The sequence below is a fragment of the Amphiura filiformis genome, chromosome 6, assembly GCF_039555335.1.
Source record: "Amphiura filiformis chromosome 6, Afil_fr2py, whole genome shotgun sequence".
Lineage (NCBI taxonomy): Eukaryota > Metazoa > Echinodermata > Ophiuroidea > Amphilepidida > Amphiuridae > Amphiura > Amphiura filiformis.
Genome location: NC_092633.1, coordinates 61959569 through 61974194, shown reverse-complemented (window position 1 = coordinate 61974194; position 14626 = coordinate 61959569). Strand labels below are relative to the sequence as shown.

The following is a 14626-nucleotide window of genomic DNA, read 5'->3' as shown; positions in this document are numbered from 1 at the left end:
TTCATACTAATATCATAAAAATGCATCATCATCCCCTAGGTGGATAAAAGCCCTTATTTTTCATAATATACAGGGTGTCCCAAAAAAAAGAGGCCCCACATTGCGCCCTCTTTTTCTCCTATTTCTGAAATGTTGATTAAATATATTTTGGTATGTAAAGAAACCTTTATTCGTTAGCTTTAATAAATCAAAACAATTATTTCAATCGGCTCACAATTTTTGAAGATATGCCCTTTTGAATAAAAGTACCCGTTTTTCACTCTGTCCACGGATATCAAACAGAGTGGTTGTGATGGCTCATGCTGTGGAGTGGCCTGCACGTTCACCAGACCTCACACCACTTGATTTTGTTCCTTTGTGGCAAAATCCAAGATCTTCGCAAACGTGTTACTGAATGCATTCGCAAGTATCCGGCGCACAAGTATGGTACGCAACGCAATTGATGCAATGAGGACCAGGGCTGAAACCTGTATTCGCCAAGGAGGCAACTAGGTAGAGGGCAGAGCAGCACAGTAAACTCATTTCAGAAGAACCAAAGACAAACCAAACAACCTTTTAGGGCTACCTTTTATCCTAAAAGAGAAATGACTTATGTTTGTAAATAAAAAAAAAGAAAGCAAGAAACAACAAAGTAAGAAAGTAAGAAACATAATAAAACAAAAAGGCATAAAAATAAGTAATTGCAAGTAAAGCAAAAGAAGTCCCATACGGCACCCATTTTACCCACAAAATAATGACACTATTAACAAACTCCATTGCCCATAAGCCCACCAGTAAAGCCCATTCCATAAATAAAGTTATTTTATAAAGTTACCATTGAGGAATGTTTGATATTCATGCATGGTATGTGTACTCCTTTTCAATCTTTGAAGTAGCCAAACCTTCTCCGTGGACAGAGTAAAAAACGGGTACATTTCTTTAAAAGAGCATATCTTCAAAAGTTGTGGGCCGATGGATATAATTGTTTTGGTTTATTAAAGCTAACAACTCAAGGTTTCTTTACATACCAAAATATATTTGATCAACTTTTCAGAAATAGGAGAAAAAGAGGGCGCAATGAGGGGCCTCTTTTTTGGGACACCCTGTATTAAATTAAAAAACTGAAAATTGTGCAATTTTCCTGGCAATACTGCTCCCACGTATGAAATTTACCAAAACTTTTTTTTCATGATATTACTAGACCAACATCTTATCTACCTACCCTGAACAGATAATTGTGAGAAAAGTGTTACTTTGGGGGTTACATCAATTTTCCCAACACAAGTTTTGGCATTGCCGAAAATAATGAAAAACACCCCTATTTTACATAATAGTTTCACCCATTTCTGAAAATGATTTGTTTGTGTTTACATGATTTTTATAGAGAGGAAGTATGTCTTATTCACTGTATAAAAGAAGGGTACTGAACATTATATCCTTCATCCTGAAATCTGACCTGATATTTCTACATTTTGCTACATGGGAAAATGCTGAAAATGCTGAAAATTGGGCAAATTGACATTTTCGCTGTTGCCATGGCAACCAAGGGTTTAGAGGCGATATGACTGTCACTCCTGTAGACTCTGACCCAAGGTGCATCCACACACAAAGTATTAAGAAAAATCATTTTTGAAGTCTGCCAACATTTTTTGAAAATATCTGATTTTTACTGCATAGTGTTCATAACATGTTGGAAAGTCAAAGCACAAATCTGGTCACAATTTTCAAAAATATGCTTCAATTTTGATCAGCAAAAAAAGAGTTACCTATATTATTTTGCTATTCATATGGAAAAGCGACAAGAAAGATGTTTTTCTAATGAATGACAAAAGGTGAAGCTGGCTTACACAGAACTCAAGGTGTCAAAGAAGTCACTGACATATCACTGAATTCATTTATCAATTTATTGTGAGGTGGTAATCTTGCAATTTGTTTCTTTCACACTTTGGAGGAATCTGGATTTCTGGGTTTACAAAAATGGACAAGTATTGTCATCATTTCAGCATTTGGATGTTCTGGATTTACAAAAACTGACATGTGAAGCAGGGCCGTAGCAAGCAGGGCGGCCGGGGATGCCATGGCCGCCCCACTTTTGAGAAATTTGTTATGTTTTTCTTTATATCTTTATTTCAATATTGGCGTATATTTGTATTTTGACCGCCCCACATTTGTGATGGCCGCCCCACATTTTTCAACCTTGCTGCGGCCGGCCCTGATGTGAAGTCACATCATTTCAGCATTTGGACGGTTCCTTTCAGCAGAAAGTAACATATAGATAAAATTTCATTACACTATAATGTTTTTTTCATATTTTCAATGAATTTAAATCTGAATTTCTGGGCTTCCTAAAACATTTACAAGTAGGTATAGAAGTTTCATTCCATCATTTCAGCAGGTGAGATAAAGGTTGATCAAATACATCAAACTATATTGCCTTATTCTGATGGAAGACACGTCTAAGTAAAAACCTTGTCATTGTGTGCTCCGAATGTAGGGGACCGGACAGCCAGCACATTATGCGCTGTCATGATGCACCATAACTAACTGGACCAAAATATTGTATGCTTTGAAGCTTAAAGGTGGGTCGGAGCCTGAGCATGACCAAGCGGTGTTTGCACTCAAATATTGAGACAAATAAAGTTGACTGGGAATCCACAAAGGTGTTAGCCAAGGATGATAGGGAGTATCCCCGTTTAGTGCGGGAGGCCATCCAGATCAAGAAGAAATCGCCAGAACTAAATCGCGATCAAGGACTGGAATTGCCAACCTTATACAACACCCTCATTCGACCAAATGTTGCCAATTATCAACAAAAGGGTGAATCCATCACAACATCTTAGGATTTCTTCGAATGAAGATGTGTGTCACACATCAAAAATTCAAGGTTAGTGAATTTTTGTGCTGAAAGTCAGTCTAAACTTTTGGAAATTGTTTATTACCAGCACGTATGAACTTACATTCGAGTAGAAATGAATGTGCTGTAGAAAATTTACACAAAATCCCTCACTTCCAATATTTGCCTCAAATCAGGGGTGCTTAGACTGTTTGTTTGAAAAATATGACCCAAAAGTATTGTGAAACTATTAATACTAATAGTTCTCAATATTCAAGTGGCTTTTACTTTTTTGGGGTATACATTTGCTGTGGAGCAAGCAGATAGTGTCACTTTTGAGTAAGTGTGGGAAACATGTTGTGACGCAGTACTCGTGTATTGTCCTTTGAAAATTTCAGGCATACAACAAATCACCCATCAAGATGTTTAGGTGTGTGACATACCTCAGGTGGTTTTTTTATAGAGAGACAAGTGTACTCTCTATATTAGCCATTGCCCATCCCATCCTTCAGATCATTTCAAGCATATGTACGATCTTTTTTCAGAATTTACCTTTATTTTTTTCAAAACCAATTTTTTGGCATATTTGTAATACTTACACATGTTCTAACTTAAATCTATGAGCAAACTGTCAAATTCGTCCTATTTGTAGTAAAACGGGACGATTCTGTTGGTCCGACATAAAGTCATAATTTTTTTAGATTATGACTTTATGTCGGCCACGATCGCAAACCGTAGTCTCGTACAAAACTAGCTTGGTTACGCTCCCTCCACATGTGGACGGAGCGTAACCAAACTGGCCGCGTAGGAGACTAACTCTGAGGCCGCACTCGCTGTCCTAATCCAAATAGTGCGAGATGTTTCGAGTGATAGAGGTGAAGTTTATGATGTTGTTTCTTTGCAAATTCCCAATGTTTTTCGCGTCCAAATGTATTGGGAACTTTCATAATGATTGCATATTATCATTTTAGAAGAAAAAAAGAAAAATCTAAAAATTGAAAAAGATCGTACATTAAGGCTTTAACTGAAGATGACTTGTTATTGTTTGCCAGCTACAGAGCCTGAATAAAAACAAACCAACGGGAATCACAAATTTGACACACGTGTGGGAGCTACCATGGCTGCTGGGTTGCTAAGGAGCGTAACCGGATGCTATAGAAGTATCACTAGCATAGCATACTATTATGCAATGCATGCAGTGTGTGTTCCTGTGCGATGTAAAGCATTCTTGATGAGGGGAACATGAAAAGGTCAACCTGAGGTCACCCAAGCTCAACAGCGATTGCCTTATATTTGTAGCTCTTCAGCCACAGTAGATCTAGTTATGTTTCGTACGTAACAAAGCATCTCAGGTATTGCACAAAAGAGGTGTCAAAATGTTCGTTTTGATAAAACAATTCAAATAGATAGGATTGCACAATCTTGAATGTTTCGTTACCTACGTAATTGTAAACATTTAACCATTTATGCTGACAGTTGTATGTTTGTTTTCGAATTATATTCTTCTTGCGTCTTGACTCACTTTTATCTTAGTGTATGTGGGGTCAGTGGTGAACAATAAAATAACAATAAAAATTCATAACCTCATTAATAAACGTGGTACGTGCGATCCAATTACATTTAGTTATTTGTGAAAACGCGAATGCAAATCGAGGTCATTAATATCTCACAATTGACCGCAAAATGCGTCATTGTTCCAATGTCGCACACAATTGCCGGCGTTTATGCGTGTTGTTGTCGTCGAACAAACTGCGCTGCGGCGCTGACTGCAGTATTTGGATTGCGCGCTACCATATTTTCACAGATTGTGATACGCACTTTTGTTTAATATTGGTCGTTCTGTTTTAGCCTGATCGATTTTTGGAAAGAAAAGATGTACAAATCATCTATTTTTTACCAACTTTTGAGCAAAATTTCGTGTTATTTTGTACATTTAAGAGATTAAAGTGACGGTTATGAATGAGGTTAATAACTTTGCATCGGTATTGTGTCAGGCATTGTGAAAAATCTAAACATTTTGCTTTGGACCTCGGAATATCATCGGGATATTCCTCGGTTCCAAAGGCAAAATGTTTAGATTTTTCACAATGCCCTCCAAATAACCGATGCGCAGTTATTAACCTCTAAGTATGGTCAACAGTGTGTAAAATTCAGCTAAAAAAGCAACTATTCCGCAAGACAGGCTGCTCCTAAAAGTAACCTGTCCTGCCTGAAAGTAACTTGTCTTTATTTCATGTCATATATTTTATGTCAAATTTTGATTTTTGGTTTTGAAAGGAATAACTTATAATATTATTGGGCTGAATCAAACTGAAAATATATGTAAATAAGCGCCTCAATTTGGACACAAATATAAAATTTATAAAATAATTACCACAAAAGGCAGAAAAAGATGAAAAATTAGATAAGGAAAGGAAAATATATTTAAACATAGCTAAAAAGTATGTGTATATTATTATGATAGCTCTTGGTATTGTCAAGATCTAGAATAGAAAATTATGTTTGTTAAAAAATGTTAATAAATGATTTCATCAAACAACAATGAATAAAGGTCACAGCACTAAATTTAAACAATATTTTACCTTTCATAAAATAGTTACATTTATTATATAGTTGTACAATATATACAAAATATATTTAATAGATAGACTTATATTTTTACATTTTATATACATTTTCAGTCACTAATGATATAATGTTGGCAAACATGACATGTATAATTGATATGAAATGCAGTTTCTTTGTTTCCTTGTTCAGTTACACATTTGGAAATGAGCACTCTTAAATTCTTTTACCGATTTCCATTTAACATGTTTAACAGCTTTTAACAGTCAAACATGAAACGTCCTGCTCACATGATTTATTAGTCCAATTGGACCCACAATCGTGTCAATTTGACGTACAATTGGGCAAATTAACAGCATTTCTGATCAAATTTCAACAGTGCGATATCTTAAAACGTGACACTAGATATCTCGTCTAATCATAGAAGTGCTCTAATTAACCCTGGAACTACTGAGCCATATTTTGTAACATGGACTACGAAGGAGGAGGGGATTGTTGACCCCCCCCCCCCCTTATTATAAACATCATAATTACAGTTGGCAGAGAGGGGGTCCGAATGTGTAAGTGTCACATCAATGTGGACCAGAGTAACATCAAAGTTTTGAATTGAATACCTGAATACAAAACACACCCAAGTCCATGGAAAGTGATTTTGAGAAAACTAAAAAACAATGTGTATCATTTAAAGTCCTTCAGTTAGATTTACCTGGCCAATAGGACAATTTCACATGCAAATGGTATGACGATTAGCATTTCAGGGACTTCATGGGGGTTTACTTTATATGCCAGACTTGGGTTGTTTTTTAATTGCATACAAAGATAACAATGTTGGAATGGGAGTACCACTAGCATGACTAGTAAGAAAATACAAAATAAAGCACACAGGTATGTATGTTGATAAGCACACTGCCATGGAATATAAACCACACACTTTCCTTAATTAAACCCATTTTTTCGAAAGTCACTCTTCAGCAATGAATGTGTTTGTTCTTTCATACATGCTGAATTTCAATGAATGTGTCACAAGCCTCAAGTCTTGGACTTGGGTTGTTCTTTCATGGATTTGACATGCTCAATAGACACATGTAGAGGGTGGATTTGAGTTGTTCTTTTATATGTAAGGTAGGCCTATGTATAAGCAACAATTTCCCATGCTTAACTCAATTTGGCCAAAGTATGGACTTGGGTGGGTTTTGTATTCAGGTATTCAATTGTAAAGATGAAAAAAATGTGTTTACATATAATAGATTGATGTAACCAGAAACCAAGATGTGAAATGAAGCCTAGAGAGTACAACAAAACAAAAACATTTTGGAAACCTAGCATTTATTTTCAAATTGCCAGCAAAGGCAATTTGTTGAAATAATTTTCCTTGGGCTTTTGCATGAAAATAGGATTTCTTGTAGGATTACTAGATTTAAAAATGTGATCATTAAATGCTACAAGTACATTATCCAACACAAACCCAGCCCTCTAGGTGTAATGTGGGATGAAAGTAGTTGATACACTTCCTAGAAGTGTTGAATTTCTGATATCCATGTCAATAACATTATGAAAGGCATTATGTAAAAAATGTTGGATTGGGATGTACATACATACATATCATACATTCATAAGTTTCAATGTTGTCCCTTGTTTTCCATACTACTAGGATTAGATTCTGTCAATTATCAATGGCATTATGTTGGCTTGGGATGTACACAGTGTAGACTGGGAAGTCTCAATGTTTTCCCTCCTATTCCCATACTAGGATCTGGGGACATATATCACAATATTGGAGATCTATGTTGTTTTGAGAAATCGGCACTCACTCACTTGATTTAGCAGTTAATATAAATAATGCAAACCTTGGGAGCTTTTTATTTAAGTCCGATTTTTGTTCAAGGTTCAGAATTTCATACAAGCGATAGAAAGCATCTTAAACTGAATGTATTTAATCAACAAGAAACACTGCACGGGCATGCGACTCACATTTCTTTGATCTCCCATTTACAAAATGAAAAGAATTGATGATGACGGTGTTGTTTTGAGTATCCAATATCATGTTATAATAAGTCAGACTGCATGGTTCAATATCTTGAGTAATAGATAGTGCATCTTGTGTTCTGGACAGCAATGATGTAACAGTAATAACATGTAAGTCAAAGCAAAAATCTAGTCACAACTTTCAAAAGGATGCTTCAACATTGATCAGTGAAAAAAGATTTACACATATTTGTTATGCATAAGGAAAAGCAGGAAGGAAGGAAAGGTGTGTTTTTAATGAATAACAAAAAGTGAAGCCAAACGTGAATTGACTTCTTTGACACAGAACAAAGTGTCAAAGAAGTTACTGATATATCACTGAATTCATTCATCAATTTATTGTGAGGTGGTAATCTTGCAATTTGTTTTTTTCACACTTTGGAGGAATCTGGATTTCTAGGTTTACAAAAATGGACAAGTATAGTCATCATTTCAGCATTTGGATGCTCTGGATTTACAAAAATTGACAAGTGTAGTCACATCATTTCAGTATTTGGACGGTTCCTTTCAGCAGAAAGTAATATATAGCTAAAAATTCATTACATCGTAATATTTCTGTCATATTTTCAAAGAATTTAATCTGAATTTCTGGGCTTACTATTTAAACATTTACAAGTAGGTATACAAGTTTCGTTCCATCATTTCAGCAGGTGAGATAAAAGTTAATCAAATACATCAAACTATATTGCCTTATTCTGATGGAAGACATAGCTAAGTAAAAACCTTGTCATTGTGTGATCAGAATGTAGGGGACCGGATAGCCAGCATATTATGCACTGGCATGATGCACCATAACTAACTGGACCAAAATATTGTATGCTTTGAAGCTTACAGGTGGGTCGGAGCCTTAGCATGACCGAGCGGTGTTTGCACTAAAATATTGAGACAAATAAAGCTGACACACAAGGAGATCCCAAGGCTTGATATAAAGGGTGTCATTTCCTCCCCATGTGCAATGTTTGCATTATTTTTCTCTGGAGGGGAAAATACCAAAAACTTTCATTTTAATAAATTATTACAAGCCTTAACTCAAGAACTGTGGAAATATAAACATGGTTATTGGCTACCTTTCTTGACTCATTTCCTATAAGCACTGTAATTATGCAAAATTCGTAATTTCAATGACCGAATCGACTGAAATGTTGGAAATAAGCTTTTTTCATGGATATCTATGGATTGAACTGGATGCTAAAAGCATGAAATATCCATCTAACCCCTTATGACATGAAGGAAGATGGCTCGATCAAAAAAATATATTTTATGCTTATTATAACTATTTTGGATAGTAATTTGTGAAAAACTAAAAAAAAAATAATTACCTCATCAATTATGCAAATTAGGGCATATGTACAATTGTACACATTGTGACTAAGTGACGGCGTTTACAATGATTTTTTGGATACACATTATGACTAAGTAATGGCAGTAAAGCTTGGTAACATGTGTGAAGCAACAAACTTTAACCCTTTGTTTCTTTTTTCAGTTGTCTTCATACGTCCGTATCTGTAGGCTCTTAACTGTCATTAATTTGGTATAAAATGCTAATAAACAGTTCTTGTCTTTGGAGAGACAGAGAAAGACGTCACACTTAATAAACTTGATTTCTGAGACTAAGTTTGGTACTCCACCCTATACGATCCTTTTTCGGGCCCATCACTGACCAGTTACTCCTAACTATCTCTGTAATAATAGGCCTACAGAGTGGTTTTGCCAAAAAATGTATCCAGAGCAAATTATAAACTGAATGGAAGTATTAACAAAAGAGTTAAAAATTACTTATAATGATGCACAAAGTATACTAAATAACTCCTATATATTGATAAGATTAGTCACACTGTGTACAACTGAACAAAATATATTTACAAGGTGAGACACACTGTGTACAATTGTACACACCATTTAAAAAAAATTCTACACCACATATGTTTGAAGCATTTGATCAAAAATAGTGTTCCATGTTTTCTACAGGTCTTACACTAACCCCCTGACTAGAATTTAGCTTGTCTACAATGATATTTCATATAAAATTAAAAAGGGAAAGTACCTGTCTTCTGGCAACGTGCTGTAGTGGGTGATGCCCTCTTAGAATTATGAAAAGTGACATTCAGTTAGGCGAGGGCGCTCTGCACTGGAGGATAGCATATGAATGCACAATTGTGCACATGGTGCTTGTTTGCAGTAATAGGCTTCTCCAGGTATACAGGGAGCAATAGAAGTCGATGTGTACAATTATACACAGTATGTGCTAAAACATGAAAAATATGGGGCTAAAACTGGAAAAATATGGCCCCTGCTGTCCCATTCGCCTTAAACCACACTTGCAGTATTCAGATATTACATTATCACAGACAAAAAAAAATAGACAGTGTACGATCTGAAGTTACTGTTCCGAACCCAGGCTACTTTTTGTACATTACAATGCATACAGCCCGTAGTATGGCCATCTATAACAATAGTATCAACACGTCCATCAATAGCCTCAGATTGAGCATGTTATGTAAAAGAAAAGATAAAATGCAATTATTATGACAACAGAGGGCAGTTGTACTGTGTAAAACTTGTCAAGTGTCCACTTTTTTTTGGTTTGGTTGCCAGTGTTTTATTAATAAAAATAGATTATTTGGTTCCAGACACGTACATCAAGCATAAAAGTGCTATGTCTGTTTTCATAATTTGGATGGGTAATGGGCTATTCCACTTGACATCCATACACCCCTATGAAAGACATGACGCCAATCTCGCACACAAGGGATGTAGATTTCAAATTAAGTCACCCATTCATGTAACCCCATTTGAAAATCACACTCCCTGTGTGGAAGATTAAGGTCATTGCTTCCATTGTGGTGTATGAATGTAAAATATGTGCATTATAAGCATATGTGCCTAACAAGTTGCTCAGACTTGAACAAATTTTAAGGGTAGTTTATTAATCTTTTTCATTTTTACAATATCTGTAACATTCTTGTCCAAGCAACTCGTTACTAGGCACATATGCTTATTAATTTTTTGTTTGCAGTATGTGATGCAATAAAGCTAAATTAATCACATGAAATAATAATTATGTAATTCTGATGGGATTTGAGCATATTGTAGCTTGCTTAATATTAATACTTCTAGGTAGTTTTAACTACATCCTACACAATAACATATAGAAACATATTGGGGAACGATTGGCTCGCTGCAAGAGGTAACTGAATATAATTAATAGGAAAGAAGGGTTACAATTAAACTAGGCAAATCAGACTCGTTCAAGTTTCGAGCCCACACATTCATTTGGGCTTTTTGTTGGGTTATCGCCAGCCAGGATTTTGTTTGTAAGTGTCATCTTTAATTGCTAATCTTTAGGTTTTTTAACTGTTCCTTCTTTCCTGCTTGTTTAATAGGCAACAATATAAATATCAATATAATGGCCTGCCTTAACAAAACCAGGAACAGGGCACTTTTTGACAATACTGATTTCAGTAGGCTATTACATAAACAAGTTTTCAAATTCCACCAAGACCATGTTTACAGCACAAATAATTTTCTAGATGATATATTTGTGCTTCAATGCTGTGCCATCATTGAGAAATGTCAAGCAGTTTGTGTATGATATGTCAAGCAGTTTGATAAGTCAAGCAGTTTTCTGCTTAACACAGAAGTGAATGGAGATTAACACAGTTTGAGTGTTATATAAATAATCCCTGCTATTTCAAGTAGCACTTTCAGATACTTGAAAATACAAATTTGAAAAGTGACAAATTCTTATGGGAAGCTCATCTTTGCATACTAAACTTAAAGCATCTCTGGAGAATTGTTCAGGGAGAAAGTCACAAACTGATTGTACCAGGGAAGATACTCGTATGGCTTGATCACATTACATAATGCAATCAAGCTGTTCATATCTTTGGAACTACTCTTCCAATTTCAGGGATGAAAACAAGCACTGACATAATTTCCTGAAAGCTGCTTTAACATTCCCGGGAAGATCTAAGCAAAATTTCCTGAAATCAGGAAATTTCCTGAAGAATTACATCCCTGCAATTTGAATGGGGTTTTCTGCAAAATGTAAAGTTAACTATAAATGACCAATAGAAAACTACAAATTGAGTATACCTAATTTCAGACTTTTTTTTTGCTTCATTAAGTCACAAGTTCACTTATATTTCTTTGAAAAAATAATAAACATCATCATCTACAGCAAGGAGTTTAGAATTCCTGTCTTCACCTTGTGGCTGTCGGTTTCAATGTGCTCCGAGAAGATGGTTTCAATTTATCTCCCAAATTATGAAGTGAATTGAGAGCGTCTTCTACAGACTGCTTTTGCACTTCTGTGTCCTGCATAGTTGCATTACGTACGTCCTTGTACTTGGTTTGTATCTGTTGGTAAAATATACATACACACTCATAATAGAAATATACCAATCGAATACTGAATGGATAACATGGCCGGTGCAGTTTGTACACATCAAGTCGTCATCAACTACAATTTGAAAAGAGTTCATACCACTCAAATTTAAAAAGTGGAATGACTTATTGATTTGTTTTGATTGTAGCAATATGTTTGTGCAATCGCTACAGCTGAAAGGACTATCCAAGTATGCTTTGTGGCACCACAATAGAACTGAATGTGCTATAGAAAATGTACTTAAAATCTTTCATTTCAACTTTCAATTACTCACTTAAAATCAGGGATGCTGAGACTATTTGAATATTTGAAAAATATGACCCAAAAGTATTGCAAAACTATTAATAGCTCTCAATATTTAAGTGGCTTTTAGGGAGCACACCACTAAATCAATGCGCCATTTGTGCAACCCTATCGAGTTCCGGTAAAAGTGATGTTTATTATGTGTACATAAACATATAAGGTCACAACCTGGTGAGATGTAAACAACTTTTTATACAGCGCTAACTTTTTCAAAAAAGTAGACATAAATTATGGATTCATTTTCAGATGTTATGCAAAAAGGCCTGACAATTGTCATCAGCTGTTTGAAATCAAATACTCAACAGTTGAATCACAATTAAAGCGTTATATATTGACAGGACTTCAAAATGCAAATTGGAACTTAACAAACTATAATAGAATTGATTCAAATACTCTCCGTGTTAACATTTAAACAGCTTCATGCATTCAAAATCCTTACCTCTCTCAGTAAGTCAGTGACCTCTGGAAAATCCTCTTTCATCTTTTTCTTGTTGTCGAGAATCTTGGCAAGATTGACTTCTTCTGTTGTCAAGCGGTTTTTCATCTGCTCTAAGACGTCTTCTAACTTCTCCGCTTTGGTTTGATGTGGTGGCTTAGGAGGGAGTTTGCTCTGTCAGAGAAAATGGTAAGTAGTCTATTATATTAAGCTTGTAATACCTTATTTTAAACCTAATCCATGTGTTTATGTCTTACAGCTAGTCTTACGACTTCCTGTTTTTATTATCAACTGCTCTTGTAGACTTAGCTATTCAAGGTTAAGGTTAGATTTGGCAGGTTTTTGCTTTTGAAGGTTTGAAGTAAACATTGGGTAACACAGGTAGTACATACATGATCATTTTAGAAAGATTCTAAGGTGGAATTCTCAATTGATAGCCCTTTTGGCCAGATCCAGCAAGCAAAAACTTTCTGGTTGGTTAACTCAGCCAAAATGAAAACTGATTGCTTCATAAAGCTATCTGGCCTCAAAATAATTGTCTTTGTCTTAGTACCAGAGCAAAATTAAATGAGAACCCCTGCTCTGAGAATTTAACTGATATATTTTGCCCTTCCAGCTTATCAACAAGGTCTCATAATTCTTAAAATCATGAGAAAGTATAGAATATTCTGGCATGACCTACAGAGCAGTGTTAGAATATTTGAAATCTGCATCCCTTTAACATACTCAAGAAACATAAGACCTGCAGAAATTGAATGTAATATTTGAAATTTGCATCCCTTTAAGGTACTCAAGAAACATAAGACCTACAGTGATTGGGTTTAAGGTGGTATTGGAGGCATTATGGAGGTGCTCTAAGCATGTTTCAAACAGATTAAATGAGTAGAGCAAAGCACAACTATCAATATGCCTTTCGTTTGAAGCAAATCGGACATATGGTTTTCAAAATATATCAATTTATATTTTCTTTATATCTTATTATTTAGGGTACTTTTATTTTGCATACTTTTGCCTTGAAACTTGGTCAAAGTGTTCCTTATATGTTCTAATGTATTATATAGTGAAGCCGCCCCTAATTTGCATATTTGCATAATTAATTAGCATTTATGCAAATATGCAAATTAGGGGGCGGCTTCACTATATAATACATTAGAACATATTAGAAACACTTTGACCAAGTTTCAGGGCAAAAGTATGCAAAATAAAAGTACCCTGAACATTTATGCATGGATTTTTAGCAAAATATTGGCAAAAATTACATATTAATGAGCCTTTACAGTCATTTTAGCTCATTAACTGCATTGATTATTGATAAAAACAATAAGATACAAAGAAAATATAAATTGATGTATTATGAAAACCGTATGTCCGATTTGCTTCAAACAAAAGACATACTGATCAGTGTACTTTGCCCTACTCAATTAGTCTATTGAAAACATGCTCAAAGCATTTCTTAATTTCCAGAAATATCATCCAAAACCACCTTAATATTTGAAATTTCCATCCCTTTAACATACTCATGAAACATAAGACCTACAGAGCTTGGGTGTAATATTTGACATTTGCATCCCTTTTAACGTACTCAAGAAACACAAGACCTACAGAGCTCAGGTGTAATATTGAAATTTCCATCCCTTTAACATACTCAAGAAATACAAGACCTTCAGTGCTCTGGTGTAAAATTTGAAATTTCCATCCCTTTTGCGTGCCCAAGAAGCATAACACCTACAGAGCTCGGGTGTAATATTGAAATACTTTAAGGAATTGATTAGCAATGTTTTCACCATATTTTGTGTGGGACCTGAGAGCAATCAGACACACCAAATTGCATTCTAAATATGAGGAATGTCCTGATATCAAATAATCAATGATTTTTTGAAATTTGCAATGTACAAATTTTATGGCAAATTATTAAAAAGCAATATTTTTTTGATATTTATCAGTCCTCAAAGTAAACTTGCTAAATCTAATGATATGTACTTAAGTGTATGTAGCTGGGAGGAAAAGCCATCCATAATTGAAAAATAATTTGGCCATCCATATTGAAAAATGTATTTCTTCAATACGAAAGAAGAATCGAGACACATAAGACCTAACA

At 35.0% G+C, this 14626-nt stretch overlaps 1 protein-coding gene across 1 annotated transcript in view; it reads right to left on the bottom strand.

Annotated features, from left to right (window-relative positions):
- Positions 1–11369: 11369 nt before the first annotated feature.
- Positions 11370–14626, bottom strand: part of LOC140155772 (X-ray radiation resistance-associated protein 1-like) — a 72403-nt gene continuing 69146 nt past the window's right edge. The window contains 2 exon segments of the mRNA XM_072178735.1: positions 11370–11761; positions 12532–12702. Of these exon segments, the coding sequence (XP_072034836.1) occupies positions 11606–11761; positions 12532–12702 (327 nt within the window). The 3' untranslated portion in view covers positions 11370–11605.